Below are 21,712 nucleotides of genomic sequence, written 5' to 3'. Positions count from 1 at the left end.
CCAGGCTCTGAGCTAGCTGTCAGCACAGAGCCCGATGCAGGGCTCGAACCCACAAACCGTGAGATCATGACCTGAACCGAAGTCAGACACTTAACCGACTGATCCACCCAGGCGCCCCTTGATTGTCATCTTTACACGTGTCCTCTGCCATGTGGTTTTGGTTCTGGTTTTGGGAATTCTGTCTATATATATATTGTCATTTCTTTGCTTGTCTTCTATGTCTATCATTTTTCATCTACTCCTTTTAAAACTTTTTTAAAAAATGTTTTTATTTTTGAGAGAGAGAGAGCAAGCAGCAGAGGGGCAGGGAGAAAGAGAGAGAGAGAGGGAGAGATACAGAATCTGAAGCAGCCTCCAAGGCTCTGAGCTGTCAAGCATAGAGCCTGATGTGGGACTTGAACTCGTGAACCACAAGAGCATGACCTGAGCCTATGTTGGATGCTCAACTGACTGAGCCACCCAGACACACATCACCAGCCCTGCCCCCGCCACTCCTTTTTAACTCATAAAATGTGGTTTCCATTTTGTTCCTCTTCTCTCTTCCTTTCTGTTTTTTCACAGTGCCTATTCTGCCATGTGCCTCTTCCAATTTTATTATCATTTCTGTGACCATTAGGGGATATTTTTCCCTTCATATTTCTTTCCGGAATTCCATTAGCTCACATTACATCTTCCCTTGTTATCTCACTGTTTCTTTCCTGATTTCTTGCTTTTCTGCTTTGTGGTTTTGCTGCGATGGCTTTTGGGGGAGATTACTTCATAGTTGGTCATACTTTTTGTCTGGTTGGGGCAGCGTTTTTTTGGCTAAGTGTCTTTCATCCATTGGTAACATTATATATTATATAAGTTCCATGCCCACTGTGGAGCCCAGTGCAGGGCTTGAACTCACAAACCTGGGATCAAGACCAAAGCTGAGATCAAGAGTTGGATGCTTAACCAGCTGAGCCACCCAGGCGTCCCTCTTTCCACAGTTTTATAAAACAGAAGCTTTATATTTTTGCTGGGCCAGTTTCCTTTTCAAGTACTTGATGCCAAACAAACTGGATATTCCTGACCCAGCTATGGGCTGCATGATTCTGTGAGGCTGGAGGGAGAGAGCCGGGAGAGGTAGGGTAACCTTCCAGGTAGCACATCTTCGACTCTCCTCTTTTCTGCTGTCAGAGAGAGAGGGAGCATCCTCCGAGTGTGACCCATCTAGGTTATTTTCTGTATAGTCCTGCCTCTTTGGTTTTTCTGAACCAGATCAAGTTCAAGGGGGCTTCTGCTGCTCTCTCTCTTCACCCTGTTCTCTACACTTGGTACAAACAAGGATATCTCTTTTGAAGTTCAGAATGAGAGCCTCACCTTCATAATTGGATTTTTGCCGGCACTTTCTGGGATTTTCCACCGATGGGCCTTTTCTTCCTTCTCTGTGCTTCTTCTCTTTATTTTTTCCCATGTGTCATCAGTCCAACCCTTTTGGTAATCCTTACACACATGGGGGAAGCTATAGATAATATTCCTCTCCCAGCTCTGCTGAAAATGAGAGTTTTCTACCCCTCTACAAAAGTTTAGTCACACCACAATAAAAATTCTCATTCAGAAGAATGGGAGACACAAAGCATCAAGAGACCCCTCAGCCCTAGAGGTGGAAGGATCATCATTAAGTTGTATTATGCCCTCTGGGAGGACCTCCGTCATCTGTTGTTCTCTGCGGCCCAGCTCTGCCTTCTTTCTCCCTTACCCTTCACGGCCATCTCTCAATGGGTGTTGGATAGTGTGCCCTCCTTGGGAGATGTACATCTTTGATGACCGACTTCCTATTAGTGCAAGTTTCGGAGACCGAGTACTGTTTTAGAGGCATAAGCTTCTATGTTTTTAGAAGTTATTACTGTTTTTAGACCTAGACTTTAAGACCTGTATTATTTCTACATTGGTGCATTCAAGAATGCAATAAGAATATTTGGGATGAAAGAGAATTGGCATTTCTTTTTAGAAAGTCCTTTAATCTAATAATATGACTTGCCATGTTCGCACTTGCAAATGAACGAACGTTGTAAAATTAGCTCTACACATGGTGGAGGTGTCCATTACACTATAGTGGGATTGGGTCCTCGAAGACTTTTGACACTCCAGACAAGACCAGATCATTTAGTCCACAACTCACACCTCCCCACAAAGGAAGTGGGGCCTGGCACCATTTGATATAAGGGCAAAAAGTGCTATAAAACTCAATGGCACCCAAGAGCATCCCTGTAGTAGATCAGAGAAGACCAGTGTCAAGTTAAATTGTGTTCACCAGTCTGGCTAGTAAGATGGGGAGATGTGTCATGCCTTTTTGGAGGACTTACAATAAAATGATTAAAACTGAGGAAGTCTGGGCCACTTCAAGAGGTACATTTTGGAAGATGGATGCACTCCAGTACCAAGTATTGGATCCATGAGACAGTATGTGTTAAAGAAGAAAGAAAAAGGAAAAATCCCAATTTTCTTGCTTTATAGAGTGGCTAAATCAGTGGTCTGTAGGAGGCACTGCAAAGCACCATAGCTTCATTGGAACCCACACTAATGGTATTTATCGTGTCAACTTGTTAGCATCCCAGGGGCTTGGTTTATTAAACAGCAGTGTTCATTGACCACATGACCTTTTGTGACAGGGAATGGCGGTTCCATCTGCCTAATGAGAAACATTTGATAGGTAACATATGCTGCCCTTTTAAATGTATGTACACTGGAATCTTTGATTCTGTGCAAATGACTCTTAATCCTTGGTTTCTGCTGCCAGGTGTCCACTTTATACACTTGTCTCTTGATAATCATTTCCTGAGTGGCTCCCTTCCACATGCTTGGCCTCCAGGTCTCAGGGGATGAATTGCCTTTTCTAGATCAAGAAATCCAATAGTTTGCATGTGCCTGGCCGTAGTCCTTAGCTCAGAGATGACCATGAGATCTTGATTAGTCCAATAAGAGACTCAGTTCCTGGGCTTTTGCTTGAGCTTTGGAGGAAATGACTTCCTCTCGTTCTTACTGGAGTAAATCTGGAAAGAGACAGGCCCAAGACACTGGTAGTCATTTTCCTGACTAGACTTCAGATAATACTGTAGAAGCAGAGGAAGAAAAGCAGTGATAAATGGGGTCCTGCTAACATCTTTTGAACTTTAGATGGAGCTACTCATGTGGCGTTAAGAAATAAATGTTAAACCCCTTATTTACTGGGGGCAGTGGGTTTGTTTTTGCTTAAGCCAGACTTCACTGGGTTTTCTGTTACCTAAAACTGAAAAAATTCTATGTGATACACACTTAGGGGTCAGAGATCACGGAGGGTCCATAGGGTCCTCTGGCCTGGATCGCCTTTGCCTGACCGTGCTGGTCACTGTACTTGCAGGTGCTGTCTTCTACCTTCTTGGGGCCACTCACTCCTGATGTAGGCAGAACATCCTATTGGATGAGCCTGTGATTCAGGTACCTGTGTCTTGGGGACCTGGGAGGCTCTGGAGTGGGAGGCAGGACACTGTCATATCTATGAATGGGATGAAGACTCTTCCCAAAAATCTGAAAGGAAGGTGGGTGCTGAACAGGAAACTAAAAACAAGTATACAAGCAACAAACAAATAAAAATAAAACCCAACCCAAATTAAAAGTCCACTTTCGTTTTGTGGCTCACTATTATTGCTAGAGATTGAGTCCTTATTCTATTCAATGGTAAAAACATTATTTTCTCTCTGACTCTCTTTTTTCTTAATTGAAAAATAATGCATTGTAAGTTGAAAACCACTTAGCTGGCTAAATTTTATCTCTAGAATGGAGGATCTTTATAAAATCATACAGTTAGAGAATTCTAAGTAAAGCGTTAGTACAATGTTGGTGAGAACAATGAGGTGAAGAAATAATGTGGGATTTTTTTCCTTCAATTTTTTGGTGGTAAATGCATTCATCAAACGTAGTAGTAAGGCTTATAAGGAAACTCTGAGTCTTCAGATTCTTCCAGTTCTTGAGAAATTTTGCACTATTTAAGAGTCAGGCAGTAGGGGTAGCTAGCTGGAGCTAAGGAGCTGTCTTTTCATTATTTGTGAAATATCCAAACATTTGTGTATTTATTTGAGTTCATATAATTTGTGACATAATATTGTAAACATATTCCCATATCACTGAGGTTCTTCGAAAAACATCATCTTTTTTTGGATTCCACTGGATGTACCATCCATACCATAATCACATGTTGTTGGAGGCTAAAGCTGTTTCTATTTTGTGATAGGGTCACACTGTGATGAAGTCTTTGTGTGTTGCGTGTGGTCTTTACCCCTGGTTGTTTCCTTGGGAGGACCCCCCCAAGGGGCTGTGGTGGCAAAGGGTATGGACTTTTTAAAGGCTTGCCAAATTGCTTTCCAGAAAGGCTCTCATGAGCCACACGATGTTGTGTACTTTTCAGATGCAAGAAAAATGTGTTCAATATTTAGAATGTGTATAGAGAGTTCTTAGGAATAAGTCTTTCCTGAAAAGCAGTGATCCTTCTAAGCATCAGTAGTATCCAAAGGCATCAAAGTGCTTCTTTTTAAACAAGGTTTTCTTATGTTCAGATATATAGGCCGACTTACAAGTGTGTAGCCGAAGGGACTATATTCAAGCATTTGTCCAAAATAGAAACCATGTCAGAGGAAGATTAGACTCTGTTCAGTCTTTGCTGAAGGTGCTCTGTCCCCTGTCCCCTTTCTCTACTTGCCGTTGGCTGTTGACTCTGATGGTAGGTTCCTCCTACCAATTAGGGTTTCTAAGCTGGAGAAATGCCTCTCACTCCTTTGTTCAGATGCTTTTCCATAAACAATTATTTGTAGAAGGGCAGCAAATGACAGCATTCTTATCAATAGCTATGCAGTGCTGGTCTTCAAGGCATTTTGGATTGAGTCACCTGACTCCACTCCTATCAGAGAGAGTCCCTGGACAGGTCCCAGATAGTAGCTAGTAACTGTCACTTGCCCGAGGACCCCAGTTAAGAGTTGTACCTGCCAAAGTATCTGAGCAGATACTTCTACTTAAACAGCACCTGAAGTGGATACTAACTTGTGGCTTTGGAAATAGCAGTCATTGTGGCCGACATTTACTGAGTGCTTACTAGGTGCCAGGCACTGTGCTCCACATAATGATCCCTCTTAGTCTCACATTAAGCATATCTAGTAGGTACTGTTATTAGCTTCAGTTTACCGATGAGGTAATGAGATGTTAAGTAACTTGGCCAATATCTCATGACCAGGAAGCAGGGGAGCCCAGCTTCATTCACCAGGGCCCAGAGCAAAATGAAAATATGATCCCCTTGCTAGAAAATAAGGACATCAAAATGGCAACAGCAGATCAATAAACCAAGCATGGGGCCCTTCTTAGTGTGGGTACACAGATTGTACCCCCAGAAATCCAGTCTGTCACACAGTGTGGTTTGACAATGCACACTCTTAACCAAATAACAGGGCTGAACGGCACATGGTTTTGCAAAGACTTGACTTTGGCATTTAAAGAGCAAATGGAAGTGTTACATGTGAACTACTCAGGCAGTCTTCTTTAAACATGAGCTTCCTCTTCACAAAGGGCTTGGAACTGTTTTCTAGCCAGAGGTGAACACAGCTAAGCCCTGCCTTGGTCCTTGTCATTTGTAACAGACAGGCCTTGCTGGACTGGTCATTACCTGCCAGAAGTCCCCAGAAGTCAGTTAGTGGAGTAGCTCTTTGGACTTCTTTTGCTTAGTCCAGATTCCAGTGTCCTGGGCTAGTTCTCCCTGACCAACTGCCTCTCTCGCTGCCATGTCACCCCATCTCATTTCCCAGATGTTGCTGGCCCTAGCTGCACCAAGAGATGCCCACACCCCAAATACAGCTGTGGGCCCACCCAACTGACTGCGCCAGCCCCACTGGTGCTACAGACATTTTGTCCCTTGTCCTGGCTCTGGGTGAGAACAGTGGAGTTTCTGGAGGGAAGATAGGAACCAACCATCTGTTTTCTCCTGGGGCTTCATCTTCCTGGAGACGTATTGCTCATAAGTGATTCCTTCCTACAGAAAACCCCAGGCAAGATGATAATTGCTACTACTTACTGAGTGCTTATTTTGTGTCATGGTTTACATGTATTTAATCTCCACAGGCAACTCATAATTTGCATGTAACCCATTTCATCTTTAATAGCTACAAGGCAGGTGCTATTAACAGCCCCATCTCAGAGGATGAGAGTGAGGCAGAAAAGTTAGGTAAATACCCAAGATCTGAGAGTCAGTAAGTGGGGAGGTGTCAGAACAGGAAGCCCTGAGGTCTCCAGTCATGAGCCTCCATTGCCATCACCCCCAACTTCAAAGTTCTGCCAAGGATTTTGGAAGGATGGGAAGGGCAGTCTAACAGGACCACTAAAGTGGAGCCAAAAATCCAGGAATGTGGCTCTCACATTGCCTCAGAGCAAACATCCAAAATGTAGGTCTAGAATTTTCCCAGAGTGACAGGATTGAGGGTTCCAATGCAACAGCTTTTCCGTATAGTTCATCAGAGTCAAGGGACACACACACACACACACACACACACACACACAAACACAGAATTACTCAAGAACGGCAATTACCTTATGCCCAGTATAAAGTGATGGCCTTAAATATACTTAAAGGTATTTTTGAATATTAGTGAATATTACTTCACTTGTGTCCTTATCCAAGAACTTCGCTTTCACTTCATTTTAGTGTTCTCGTCTATGAGACACTGAAAAAATAAGGAGCCAATTGTAGAAGTAATACTACCAGTAATAATACTACTTTGCAGTCATATAGTACTTTACATTTCACTGATTTGTCCCATTTCCCTCGAACCCCTCTGATACTGGGATTTGTAGATGTTTGATGCATCTGAGGATAACCAAGTGGAATGAGGTCGAAGTGGATCTGGAGCCTCTGTTTTCTCACTTCTTTGTCATGCTCCTCGGATGACATCAGAAAGTTCCCTGAACACAGTCCTTACCCAGGTGGTGGGGCAGATCCTCACAGAAAGCCGGGGCAAGAGTGCGTACCTCTTGTCGGGGCTAATAAGACGCCCATTATTCAGCAGGTTCAGAGCCTCAGTGTGTTTGCCTGGGCTGTGTCTACAGTATGTTTCTTTCTGAGATATTCAGACTAAAGAAAACCCACGTTCTCTGACAGTAATCCGGCAATGCTGAGACAGTCAGCCAAGAGTCATAAATGTTTTCACAAGTCAATATCCACCTATATAAAGTGAAGCTGTGTAAGCACATTGATTTCCCTTTCAACGTAAATCAGGTTATTCTAGAGGACAGTTCTTAGAAAAGTGGTTTTGTCCAAGTTCCTGAAAGCACCAGAAAAAAGTTCCAGGAGCCTTTTTTGCACAAGTAAATGGCAATGGTGGTGAGTAAAAGAAATGCAAGATGAGGAAGGCTTGCCTGAATGCTCATGTAAGAAATGGAAACTGTAATTGAGATAATTCATGATAAGAGGTTTGAATGATTCTGACAAGAAAATTGGAAAGGAAAATAGCCAGGTGACTCATCACGCAAAGGCAGACAGCAGCAGTGAGTTCTCTAGGCTCATAGGAGGTGAATTATCCTTGCCTTTATCCTTGACTGCGCTGCACCCCTAACATGCCCATAACCATGAACCCAGTAGCTCCCCCATCACATGGATTTAGAACAGGTCCCCACATGAGTTACCCTAATATGAGAGAATAGTTGCATGGCTTTCTGGATGCTAGTTAGCATAACATTGCAATACTCATTGACATGAAACTGAATATCAAGTAATTTAGATTCTCATCTCTCTATAAATCATGCTAACACCATAGCCTTTTTTCCCCAGCCCTAATTTCATTAGCCCCATCCATCTAGTGGAAGTTACTTATGTAACTGCAAAGTTCTTAAGAATGAAGGTGCTGGTGTTTCTAAGCACTATTTGATTTAAAATTTTTTTTAACGTTTATTTATTTTTGAGAGACAGAGAGAGACAGAACATGAGTGGGGGAAGGGCAGAGAGAGACAGAGCAGAATCTGAAACAGGCTCCAGGCTGTGAGCTGGCAGCACAGAGCCTGTTGCAGGGCTCAAACTCATGGACCATGAGATCATGACCTGAGCCAACGTTGGAGGCTTAACCAACTGAGCCACCGAGGTGCCCCAGCACTATTTGAAATATATATTATAGACATGGCTATAAAAAGATTCTTTTATATTCAAACATTCCATTCACCAGTAAACATGTATTTAGTGCCTGAAAGCCCTTGATGCAAGAAGCTAGTGGGAAGAGAGGCAGGACCCAGAGATGATGTAAAGTTCCCAGTAAAGAGAAAAAGCCAAGCAGAGCTGAACATCACTGTCCCTGTGAGAAGAGGAACAACCTTCCTTCCCTGCTCTGCAGTTTTCAGGCTTCTCAGGGGGGGACTGTATGACCCATGGGTCCTTTCTGAATTTGTGCTCGGCCACAGAGCCTCCTTAGTGCAGAGTATACATCTCCCTATAGAGTCATATGCTGGGGACAGCCAGTCTGTCAGGTGGAAGGGATGCACATGAGATGAGACTACAAAGGAGAAGCTCCTTTCAAATCTAAAAAGGGCAATGGTGAACCTTCGTGGATATTCAGGTCTCTCTGAACCAGGCATGTCCAGGATACTTGGTGTTTCTGAAGTGGATGGTACCAATTTCCATCAGCAATGCAATTCTGGGTGACTACTAATTTTCCTAAAGTGTCATCTAATTAAACACATTAAGATCCAGGAAAGCTGGATCTCCTCAAAACTGTTTCAAAGGAGAGAAGGGAGAGAAGCAATGGAACAAGGTTCTGAATGCTAGCGGGCCTTTGAAATGAAGCTCTACTCCCCAAGGCTCAGGCACTGTGGAAGCGCAGAAATCCTTCAGCATATCTGTGAGTTCTCTGGTTCAGCACTCTGATTTCTCTGCCACCTCACCATTCTCCCTCTCTCTTTCTGATATTTCTCACCAGGGTATGGGAATATTGCTCCAAGCACTGAAGGAGGCAAAATCTTTTGTATTTTATATGCCATCTTTGGAATTCCACTTTTTGGTTTCTTATTGGCTGGAATTGGAGACCAACTTGGAACCATCTTTGGGAAAAGCATTGCGAGAGTGGAGAAGGTCTTTCGAGTGAGTACTCAATTTATTTAAACCCTAACATCTGTGGTCCAATTGGCTTTTTAGCCTGACAGGATCCAGAAGGAATTATCAGGATGTTACTGTATCATTGTCTCTTTTAAAGGAATAGTTTAATGTTATGGCCATGTTTCCTGTTTTGGCCAGTGGTGGTCACAGGTACTGTGCCTAAACTCCTTTCTCTCAGCAGCTTTCTTCTTTCAGTGTATTTCTGGAATCACCATACAAGAAGGTTAAGTACAGATTTGCCAAAACAGGTTTTCTGAAGATAGGAGGCATACCTAGTTCTGTCTTAAAGATGGAAGATTGGTTTCTAAGTGTATTTGCAATAAAGTAGAGGAGTAAACCCATTTATTTTGTTATTAGAACTTATTTACTCTTTATTTCCAATACGGGGTCTTTAGGCTAATCCTGGGTTGTAAGACCCAAGTATCTGCCTTGTTCAGATACTGCATTGTGCTTTGTTATCTGTCTCTTCATGGCCCCACCCTATCTCTACCCCCAACCCCCATTTCTGAATGCTCCCTCAGCAATAGTACACTAATGTACTCATTTATACTAAGATGTTGATGATTGCTGTTGTCAAGTGGGTTTTACTCCACTTGAGAATACTCACCTATAAACAAGGGACAAAAACTCAACTCAAGGAATATATCAGTATGTGAAGGATATGTGATTGGGGTAGGTTCCCAATGCCCTTTAACTCACAGTGATCCATATGATTTTATAGATAACTTGTTTGGCTTAGGTGCAACGTCAGTTCTGCTCTCTTTTTCATTATTGATCTAATTCTCAAGTCTTTCAAGCCTGCTTCAGAGAGTTGTTTCTGATGATGACTTAATATTTAAAAAATGACAGTCTGAGAGGCATCTGGGTGGCTTCGTTGGTTAGGCATCTGACTCTTGATTTTGGCTCAGGTCATGATCTCATGGTTGTGAGATACAGCCCTGCATAGCACTGTGCACTCAGTGTGGAGCCTGCTTAAGACTCTCTCTCTCCCTCTCCTTCTGCCCCTCCCCTGCTCACGTGTTGTGCTCTCATTCTCTCTCAAAAACAAAACAAAGCAAAAAATAAAAGTGACAATCCAAGACCTCCTCAGATGCTAACAGTGATGGGCAAAGGTAGATCAGTGATGACTTCTGAAGCTTCCCTGGTTTTTCTCTCCGAGACAAGAAATTATGACTTTTCTTTAGAAGAAGCCAAGGGAGCTCCCCAGGTGAGCATTAAAGTGGACCGGAGGAATGGGGCAGGAAATCTGGCTTACAGTTGCCTTTTAGGAGCTCAGTGATCTTGGGTTTACGGTGATCCTGCCTCATTTACTCATCAGCGAAAGAGCGGGATACATTTTGAATCCACTTTAGAAGGTTTTGGTGAGGATTCAATGAAATAATGTATGGAAAAGAGTTTGACACAGAGCCAGACACATAGAGTTCAGATCTGCTGTGTGTGTGTCTCCCAAAAGAAGCCCTTATTAGGAGGATAGCCACTTGTTCAGTTTTCATCTGAGGAGCTCGGCAGCACATGGATTTTCTTGGAATGTCCCATAACCTTTGCTCCTGGGCTGCTGGCTGGCCAGCTTCCTCATTAGAGCAAGCACTTGGGCTCACCGGTCACCATGGAAACCGTCAGGGCTCAGCCTCTCTGCTTCTCAGATGTTCAGGTCTCCCTAAACCAGACATGGAAACCCCATCTCCGAGAGCTGTTTTGAACTTCTTGGAGGTGGCTTTTTAGCCATGGCCTCATGCCCCTCTGAGTTAGACAAAAACAAATCTGGTGGATTGAACACTCAGAAGAACAGGATTCAAATGGGGAAATGACTGATCTGGCATTTTTATTTTTATGTAGCTTCTCCAGATCTCAGTTTCCTAATTTGTAGACAGAAAGGCTTGCACTAAAAGCTTTTGAAATTCCCCGTTAGGAAAAAAAAACCCAGTTACTGTGTTCTAAATGAAGGCATAGATTGCAATCATTCTGACCACATCTGCTACTGAATTTGGGGACTTAGTTTCCCCTAGTGAGTTTTGATCTACAAATAGTTCTCCCTCCCTTACAGCTGCCTCTCAGATGGATCTTTCAAAGGACTCTTGGGCGGAGCCTTGGAAACCTTGCATTTAATTTTTATGCTGATGGCGCACTGAGGTCCTTGCAGTGCCATCAAGGACTGGGAGTCTTTTAGGAAGGAAACAGCAGTATCTCATCGAATTGGCAGCATGCGATGTATGCATTTGCAGGCCATCGGAGGGTGCTGTTGGAAGGGGTGACTGCACTTCCGGAAGAGTATAAACGGACTTCTGAATACACAAACAACTGATTCTGCAGTTTGCATGCAGTCTGTAGTTTGGGTGGAAAATTTCAAAGGTCTTTGCCATTCATTCACACTACATCTCAAAGGCCTGGTCCTTTTAGGCGATAGGTTGAAAATTGAAAATGGCATAGACCAGTAAAGCTTGTGGAATTTAGCCCCTGTGGGGAAGGTCCTTGTTTTCTTTTTCACCCGCTCAAGGGTTAAGTCTTTAGAAAATGCACCTTCTGGGTGTCTGTATTCTAAGGTGACATGATTTGGGTCCTTCTACCACATCCCACGTCTGAGCTTCATTTTAAAGAATTGCTGGGGTTTTATGTATTATTTAGGAATGCTTTGGGCTGCAGAGTAATAAAATACCCGCCTGTTGGGGTTTATAGCGGATGAATAAATAAAACCCTTTTTTCCCTTCTGAAACTCAGAACTAATTGAGAAATAGACACAGAAGTCAGATGGAGATTAAAATGTCAGCTCTATTGCTGATAAGCTAATCAGAGAACGTACCTTTTGTTTTGATGCCAAAAGAACTTATTAACCACTTTGCCCTGAATCAGAAGGACTTCCCTGTGGTGTTGGTTTTCTAATGATGTGTACCAGATTATCACAAGTGCAGAAGCTTAAAACAACACCTGTTTATTATATCCCAGTCCTGTAGGTCAGAAGTCCGGGCAGGTGTGGCTGGGGGCTATGCTCAGCATATCTTGGGTTTGGGCTCTGGATCTGGGGAAGAATCTGCTTCCAAACTCATTCAGGTTTTGGCAAAACTCAGTTGCCAGTGGTTGTAGGACTGGGATTCCTGCTTCCTTGCTGGTTGTCAGGTGGGCCCATTCTCAGCTTCTAGGAATGACCCGTATTCCTTGGCACATGGCCCCTCCATCTAAAGCCATCATGGAATCCTTCTTGTGTTTTCTATCTCTCTGACTTCCCTCTGCCCCTCTGCCACCAGCTCGAGAATGTGCTCTGCTTTTAAGGGCTCGTGTGATTAGATCACACGATAATTCCCTATCTTAAGGTCAACTGTGCCATATGACATAACATAGCTGTAGAAACAATAGCTTATCATACCAGAGGTTCTGGGGATTAGAGTGGGTTATTTTATTTTTAATGTTTTATTTATTTTTGAGAGAGAGAGAGACAGTGTGAGCAGGGGAGGGTCAGAGAGAGAGGGAGACACAGAATCTGAAGACAGGCTCCAGGCTCTGAGCTAGCTGTCAGCACAGAGCCTGACATGGGGCTCGAACCCAGGAACCATGAGATCATGACCTGAGCTGAGCCGAAGTCGGACGCTTAACTGACTGAGCCACCCAGGCGCCCCAGGGTGGGATATTTTCACTGGCAACACAGTCCTCCTTAATGAGAGCAGGGTCACCCCACTAACCTTGCTGTATCATAGAGAAGAAAACAAAGTATGCTTCTATGTAGCCGATGGTTTCAAATGGGAGAAAAAGTGGGCTGAGTTGGAAGAGCCCTTTTTCTATGCCCACCTGCATGGCACTTGTCTGCTTGAACAGTGGAGGTAGAGGCCTGGAATGGGTGAAGTCCTTCTACATGGAACATGAGGCCAAGCAAGTGGACCTTGCCCACATGCTAATTAACAATGGGTTAAAAGTTCAACATTTACTACCTTGTAGAGCAAAAAGCCCAGAGGAAGGTTGGTGCCTCAGTTCCCTGATGGCAAGTTAAGGACGGGTACCAATTCTGATATGTGAATTTTTTCCCTACACCACCAAGCAATTCTTTGACACCTGTTGAGAGGCCTACAATTCAACTCAATTCTGAGTGTATCTACCTGGAGAGCACATCAGATCCCAGAGGTGAAGGGCTCAGTCTCACAAGATTTCCGTTCACTTCAGATGCTGGTCACAAGTCCAAGGCCGTTACCTGTGCTTCTGACCACATGGCTGTAGATTAGGGGTTCCCACGACCCCGTCCTTAAATTCAATAATCTGCTAGAATGGCTCACAGAACTCAGGAAGCCAGTATACTCACTAGATTATAAGTTTATTACAAAGGATTATGAAGGGTAGAAATCCACAGCCAGATGCGGACATGCCTGAGGGGAAGTCCTGAATAAAGCAGCTTCTGTCCCTGGGGGAGTCGGGGCCTGACATAGTAGCGTATAGAAGCTTTCTGGTTCATCAGCCTGGAAGCTCCCAGAATCCCCACTTTTGGGTTTTTTCGGAGGCTTCATTACATAGACATGATCAATTCAATCAATGGCCATTGGCCATTCAACCTCCAGCTCGTTCACTCAGAAATTCCACAAAGGGGTGGGACTGAAAGTTCCAAACCTCTGTTTCTGGTTGGTTCCCTTGGCAATCAGCCCCCATCCTTAGGTGATCTAAAAGTCACGTCATTGACATAACACAAAACACCTTGGTTACTCTTATTCCTGGGAATTCCAAGGGTTTCAGAACCCTGTCTGTACCAGGAATGAGAGAAAGACCAATTATCTATTTCCTATCATAAATCACAGCATCACTTAAGTGTACTCATGTTTTGTTCTCTCTTTCTGCTCTGCTGTCCTTGGCATGTTGGCTTTTCATCCTCAGGCTTGTTATTGCATGGCTTGCAAGTTGACTTCCTCAGGACCAAATATCATGTTTCCGCTCAACCACATTTAAGGCAAGACAAAAGATCTCATTGTATGGGAGAAAATTCTTTCCCAGAAGTTACCTTGCAGACTTCCCTCTGTTGCACTGACCAAAACGAGGTCACATGACCATTCCCACCTGCAAGGGAAATTAAGAAAGTGAGATTCTGACAACGAAGAGTGGGATTGATTGGTTTAGACCGGTGATTCTCAACGTGTGGTGCCCTGGGCCATCAGCATTAGCATCCTCTGGGAATTAGTTAGAATTGAAAATTCATAGTGAAGTTAGAGCTCAGCAGTTGGTGTCCACCAAGCTTTCTGATGCCTATTAAAGTCTCAGAACCCTTGGCACAGAGGAATCATGCTTTGTCTCCTGGGGCTGATGAACAAAATGAGAATTCTAGTAGAGAAGAAGTTGGGGGTAAACATCTGACAGCATCTGGCACAGGTGTCTGTCAACCGCTAGCCACTCATATGGAAGCTGTTTTCCTTCCTTGTCATAAATCAGGTGGTCTTTGGGATCCTTGAATCAGTCAGGGGACACTATCTTATGCTGTGGTATCAAACAACCCTAGCTTTCTCTCGCCCTTGCCAAGCTGCTGCAGCCCCAGCAACGGTCCAGGCTGAGGGAGAGAGCTGGGCGTTGCACAATGGCCCTAGGAGGTTTGGCCTCCATGCACAGCCCATTGGCTCCAACTAGTCCCTCAGCCCCACCCACTACGAAGGGGGCCTGGAATGCATTGTTTGATCTCCAGGAAGTGATTTCCAGGTAGGGAAAATGCATGACTACTAGTAATATCTGGGATTACCTATGAGCCCCACTCTAGGATGACAAAGGTCCTTACAATATAGATACAGATGGCCTGTGGGTCACTCTTTGGGGAACACTACTCTGTGAGACTCATTTCACATCTGAGAAGTGAGTCCATGATTTGTTAAGTGACTTGCCTAGAGCCCATAGTGAGTTGGGGGTATAGCCTGGACTTGAACCAGTAATCCTGCCTTAACCTCTTCCAGGTGGGCCGAAAATATTTACTGTCAAATAGATTAATCCACGCTGTGAAACCAACATGGGGTTTAAGATTTTTTGGACACGTCATGCTAATTCATGGAGATGATTTTTAAGTATTTATATAACATAAAGTAAAAATACTTCTTCCTGGGTTTCCAGAGGGAAGTCTGGGCAGTTAGCTAGGAAAGGTAATTATTTGGGATTCAATAAGGCTGACCTTGGGTTCTGAAGCAGATTTCAGAAGCGGGAAGCTTCTCTCTCCCCCACTGTGGGCTGGCTCTTTTGCTGGGCCAAGCCGACTATTACCTGCTAGGATGCTGTGGGAAAGCTGGTCAGATTTTGAACTGGATCCCATTTTCTTGCTCTGAACTGGACTTTGGCCTCTGGTGGGAGGCAACTGCCTCTTTTGATCTGGCTAAACAGCACGCTTTTTGATATTACCTTTGAAACCAAGAGACACTCTTTTTCTTCTATGGTCTTTTCCCCCAAGGATACAGCCAAGATGTTTATTTGCTTCTGTAACCACAGGAGCCTGGATGTAACTGACAAATAATATCTCGTTACCCTGGGCTTATCAGCGCCACGATTGCTTGGGGACTTTAGAGCCTGTGAAATGCTTAAGATGGGGTGATGACAGACTCAATCTGCTAATGATGTACAATTAGTGGGCCAATCAATCACTTTGGATTGAAGGCAGGGGCTGGTGGTGGAAGCCAAGGACTGTGGGAAGCCTCTGCCGTGTGCCTGGCATGAGTCAGGGAAAGACTTGAAGGCCACACATGGCAGGAGCCTTCTGTTACTCATCAGTGGTCTTGGAGCTAGCCCGCAGTAACAATGGGGTAAATGAAAAGAATTATAATTTCAAGAAGATAAAAGCTCATGGTTTGGAAGCTGGGTGTTTTTTTTCAGCTCTTTGGGTTCAACAACAATTTCCAATTCTATTAGTAGTGGAAGTATTCATTGGGGTATTAGTTATGTACACCAGCCTAAAGAGATGGGGGGAGGGTGAAGTGGTGGGCTGCGTGCCCAAGTGTGTGTGTGTGTGTGTGTGTACATGTCTGTGCTTCTGTAACATGCCTGCACTATGCATAACGTATTAAAAATTCCTGAGAGATAACTTAGTAGAATTCATGTTACATGGATAATGTGGGTTTATTTTGGTAAGAGGGAAGATCCTAGTTTTAATGTGAACAATTACTTTCTTACTTTCCCTAAGGGAATAGAAGGAGGTCAGAGGTAATCATTTTAAAACGCAAAGAAGGTAAAGATTTTTAAAGCTTTATCAACCAGGTCTCTTCTAAATTAGTTTAAGAATATTGTGTGGCTCTATTGATTGATTGATTGATTGATTGTGTGGCCTATTTATGATACATGCGGGTGTGAACTTGGGACAGACGACATAAATGACGTCCACAAACCAGACTGCACAACGTCTCTTAGTGACATCCTGTGGCACAGTCTGTTCATGAATGGCCCCCTCTTTTCTGTCTTCCTGTAGCACAGAGTTGCTCAGTCTTGGCACTGTTGACATTTTGGGCTGGATCGTCGTCACGGGACCTGCCCTGTGCATTGCAGGATATTTAGTGGCGTCTCTGGCCTCTGCTCACTGGATGCCAGTATCATCAGTGCCTTTAGTTATGACAGCCAAAAACACCTCCAGACACTAGTCGGCGTTGTCCCGTCGAGGGCAAAATCGCTCCCGTTAAGAACCACAGCTCTGCTGAGATGTAAGGGGACCCAAGATGTGTGCCCCGTCCCCTGGCTGAATCTTCTACTCAAGTTCTCGTGTTCTTACCAATGGTTCTAACTCGTTCTTCAGTGCTGGTGTCATTCCTCCCCCGAGCACTCCTCTCTCAGACGGGTCCTTAAAGAGGGCTTGAGCGATTTTGTGCTCTGGGAATAGGGCTGTTTCTTATCAATGAGGGAAAATGCCTGGGGACTTCACTGTGATGAATACACAGAAAGATAGACTGTTCTGCTGCTATTTTTTAGCAGGCAAACCATCTCAGCGCTGACTTGAGCTGACCCCATAGGGACTAATCTAACGTGTGATTCTTCTTCTTTCTCAGTTTATCTTTGATAGCTGGCTGGTGTCCATTTGGTGTTTCCTGATGCCATCTGAGATCACTATAGGGTTTATGGCTTTTAAAATGCATTTGCAAAAAATAAAGTAAAATAAAGCAAAATGGATTTTCACCTTTTTCTATAAACATTAAAGCTACCAAACTCTACCTAAAATAAAACTACTTAAAATACTGCTCACATAGTGTTTAATATTTGAATATTTTTCAAAATTTTTAATGTTTTTATTTATTTTTGAGAGAGAGAGAGATAGAGACAGCGTGAGCAGGGGAGGGTCAGAGAGAGAGAGACACACACAGAATCTGAAACAGGCTCTAGGCTCTGAGCTGTCAGCACAGAGCTTGACGCAGGACTCGAACCCATGAGTTGTGAGATCATGATCTGAGCCTAAGTCGGATGCCCAACTGACTGAGCCACCCAGGCGCCCCAACATTTGAACATTTTAAGGTAGCATTAACGAAGTCTGTCTCTTTCTGGCAAGCTTGATCACAGATAATTTCTGGGAATCTGATTGTTACTTAGGAGTAACCAGTCACTCGTGAACTTGTGTATAGAGGGACCCTTGGATTTGTCAGATTTGTTTGAGCTTAGACTGAGTGTTATGACACTTCAGTATTAAAGTCTAGAAATGAGTTGCTAATCTGCTTTGAGAGTTTACTGTACGCCAGACCCTGGGTTGTAGGCTTTACCCAGTATAAGTTGCACAGCAGCCTTCCCAAATAGACCATTATCATCTTAATCTTATGAGATTGGAACGCTTAGACTGTTCTGTACCCTGCCCAAGGTCATCCAGCCCACAGGTGACAGAACAAGGATTCCAAAGGAGGTGGCCCGGCCCATGTGTGCATGACTTAGTCTTTTCCACTATCCTTCCTTCTCTTGTAAGGTAGGAATAGCATCTGATGGTTCAGAAGGGTCTCCATGAAAGATGTAAGACCTGGGGACAGACAAAGGTGGCTAGTTGAGGAAAAGTTAATATTGGCTATTGGTGTCTTTATCTGTTTTCCAAGGGTTTTAGTTTTCCAACCATTTATGATCTGTCAATCCTGTGAATTGGACGGTAGCCCCTGATTCTTCTCTGTGCAACTGAACTGTCTCCCTAATGCTCGTTCACTATCAGCAAACATGTCTTCCTTAGTGGCCCTTTGCCCCCTCGCTCATGTCTGCTATGTGCCTAATGCGAAAGTGAGCTTATAAAAGAGGGGCTCATGCTGTCCTGATGGCTGCCTCGTTTTGGGCCACCTTTGAGAGGGAGAAGTTGCCAGGCAGATGATAGTTTCCATTCTCTGTTCTTCCACCTATTGTCCCCCTTTGTACAGCTCAGTGTTGACAGTAAGAGGAACACACAGCTCAAAGCCAGGCTTCTTGGTGATCTGTGCTCGCTGGTCTTGCCCTCAAACGCATTCTCCTTTGTCTGGATTCACTGGGTTGTCTCGACACTGTGCTTCAGTGGTTTTAAGAACCTGGAGTTTGAGGGAACCAACACCAAGATCTTAATTCCCATTGGAGATTTAACTCAGTCTTAAATTCAAGAGATGTTGTGGAAGACGCTCTTCCTAAATGGCCATCCTGTAGAGGGAAGTGTCTTGGAAATTTTTATGGAAATTCATTATCTGCTAGCACTTGCCCATTGAATGCACAATCAGTTCCCAGAATCTTAGGGGTTTTATTAAGACATTTGATATCTTTGCATGTTGGGGCCACCGAAAGTCTAGTGATGCTTCAGATCTACCACGTGGGAACCTGTTTCTCAAACTTCCAGGTGCTTTCGAGTTAACGAATTTAATGCAAGAATTTATTAGGACTCACATTTTTACTGGTATCATAAGACCAACTTGTGGTGGATGATTTCCCATGTTCAACCTTCATCACCAGTTTTCGCAGGCTAGTTTGGTCATGCTGGAAGGCACCAATTTAATAGAATAGTAATCCTTTGCCCTTTTATGGAATTCTTTACTCTTTTTTGGGAGGTTACATATATTAATGTAACACCCCCCCCTTTTTTTTTTCTTACAATTAGCCTCATGCTACCTCTGTGAGTCAAGCAAGTAGTAACTTATATGGTGCAGCTTCTGATAAATTACGTTCCTAAAAATTGAGAGATGTTCTTGTTGAGCTCAGTCTACCCATCAGAGCTGGGTATATATATGACCAGTGTGTTTATACCAGGGCAGCACCGAACATGGTTTCCAAGTGACTCCATGTCAGTAGTCATCGATACGTTTCTCATTGCTTTAGGAAAAGGAAATTGTTTAGAAGACATCCTTGAGAGGCATGCCGCTGTTCGGAACACTCACCCCAATGGGTCTGCTCCCTTGGGAAGTGACTACATGACAGGCCTAGGATGGTCACACTGCTAAACGGGCTCTGATAGCTTTGTGTAAGGCAGGGCTGCCCGAATTAAATCTAGCCTAGGAAATGTGCAGTCCCGTTAGAGGAGATACACGTTGTCTTTCGGGAGGAAAATGCTTTGCTTTTTATTTTCTGCAAAGAGCTGCATTTGTGCATCATAGCATTTTTGCCTTAATGGTTTTCTGCTGTGTCTTGGAGGTTTACTGCTTAGCTTTAGTCTCTTGTTAGCATAGAGCTGTGGTTCTCACCCTGTGGGTGGTGGGTTCCCAGGGGCCTGAGGTGCTATTTTCAAGGAGCGGAGAATTGCTTTTTGTGATTCAAACATTGCTGGTAGACAGAATAAACAGTGCATCTCCATATATATACTACGCTTTTTCAAATGTATGCTGAGGAATCAGCATCAAGAATTCCATCAGTGGGTATGAACTGTCCGATTGTGTGGGTATTGAGGAATTTCTTTTTAATGTTTAAGAGGGATTCTTATACTCTAAAAAGTTGAGTACAAAGGGACAGAGTGACATTGGCTTTTCAAATCAGCGCTGTTTCCATGTCATTCTGGGTTCTCTTTTTTTCCATGGAATTAACATTTTTGTCCTGGCCATAATCACTGTTTCAAAGAGGTTGTCTTCTCATTTAAGGTAACCCCAGGATTTAGTGGGATACTATAGAGCCCGCTTCAACGGTTTTCCTTATGCCTATTTTTTTTTTACTGTGGGAAAATAGAACATAAAATTTACCATTTTAACCACTTACAAATGTACAGTTCAGTGGCATTAATTACATTCATATTGTTGTGCAAAACTCACCACCCTCCATATCTGGAACTTTTTTCATCCTCCCAAACCGAAATAGCATGCTCATTAAATGCTCACTCCTCATTCTCCCCTTCCCTAGCCCAGCCCCCCTAACGCCCCCCACCCCTGGCCAGGGGAACCTCTATTCTACTTTCTGTCTTTGTCAATTTGACTACTCTGGATCCTTCATATAGTTGGAGCCACACAGTACTGGACCTTTTATGACAGATTTATTTTCATTAGCATAGTGTTTTTAAGGATTCATGCATATTGTAGCATGTGTCAGAATTTCCTTCCAAAAAAATTATTTTAATGTTTTTTGTTTTTGAGAGAGAGACAGAGCATGACAGGGTAGGAGCAGAGAGAGAGAGAGAGAGAGAGAGAGAGGGTGACACAGAATTCGAAGGGGGCTCCATTCAGGCTCTGCACTGTCAGCACAAAGCCCGATGTGGGGCTTGAATTTAAACTGTGAGATCGTGATCTAAGCCAAAGTCAGATGCTCAACTGACCGAGCCACCCAGGCACCCCAGAATTTTCTTCCTTTTTAAGGCTGAATGACAGTGCACTGTGTGTATATCTACTATATTTTGTTTACTTATACATCTGTTAACACTTGGGTTGCTTTGCCTTTTGGCTATCGTGAATAATACAGCTATAAGCTCAGGTGTACAAATACTTGTTTGAGTCTCTGTTTTCGATTCCTTTGAGTACATACCTAGAAGTGGAATTGCTGGGTCACATGGTGATTCTACGTTTAATAGTTTGGTGACCTGCCAGACTGTTTTCCACAATGCTGTGCAATTTTGCATTCCCACTAGCAATGCACGTGGGTTCCAATTTCTCTACATCCTCACCAGCACTTGTTATTTTGTTTTCTTTTTTTTTTCCTTCACTTTTCATAGGCCACAGAGATAGCATTTGGTAAATTGCTAGATCATTGCTCTCACATCCTGGCTGCCTCAACAGCTGCCATTCTGTCCCACTGGAGGCAAAATGGAGAGACTGTGCCTTGTGCCCCGTCTTCCTCTTGCACTTGTTCCCCTCCCCCGCCCCGCACTCCACCGTCATCACCATCTGTGTCCCTGTGCTTGTCTCCGTCCTGCTTCCTCAGCTCCAGCCCCACAGCAGGGCTGCCGGGAGGGAGGGTGGCTCGATGCCAGGCCAACTGGGGCTTCTGCAGACTGGTGATGTTCCACCTGGCCTTGCTGCTCCTCTGACACCCTTTTATCTGCCTTGTGGGTTTCGCTCTTAGCTTCCCATTGTGGCTGCTCTTTCATACCTTTCCCCATATCACTTTTTTAAAAAGTTTATTTATTTAGAGAGAGACAGAGACTGCATGGGTAGGGGAGGGGCAGAGAGAGAGAGAGATTCCAAGCAGGTTCCAAGCTGTCAGCACAGAGCCCGATGCGGGGCTTAAACTCACAAACCATGAGATCATGACCTGAGCCAAAACCAAGAGTCGGATGCT

At 43.9% G+C, this 21,712-nt stretch overlaps 1 protein-coding gene across 1 annotated transcript in view; it reads left to right on the top strand.

Moving 5' to 3' along the window:
• KCNK10 (potassium two pore domain channel subfamily K member 10) overlaps positions 1-21,712 on the top strand; it is an 80,572-nt gene that overhangs the window by 31,559 nt on the left and 27,301 nt on the right. The window contains exon 4 of the mRNA XM_039232510.1: positions 8,943-9,103. Within this exon, the coding sequence (XP_039088441.1) occupies positions 8,943-9,103 (161 nt within the window). The remainder of the gene's footprint in view (positions 1-8,942; positions 9,104-21,712) is intronic.

Source organism: Hyaena hyaena, unplaced genomic scaffold, assembly GCF_003009895.1.
Source record: "Hyaena hyaena isolate Hyena2069 unplaced genomic scaffold, ASM300989v1 scaffold_67, whole genome shotgun sequence".
Classification (NCBI taxonomy): domain Eukaryota; kingdom Metazoa; phylum Chordata; class Mammalia; order Carnivora; family Hyaenidae; genus Hyaena; species Hyaena hyaena.
Note: the sequence above shows the minus strand (reverse complement) of the source record. Positions and strands in the feature narration are given on the sequence as shown.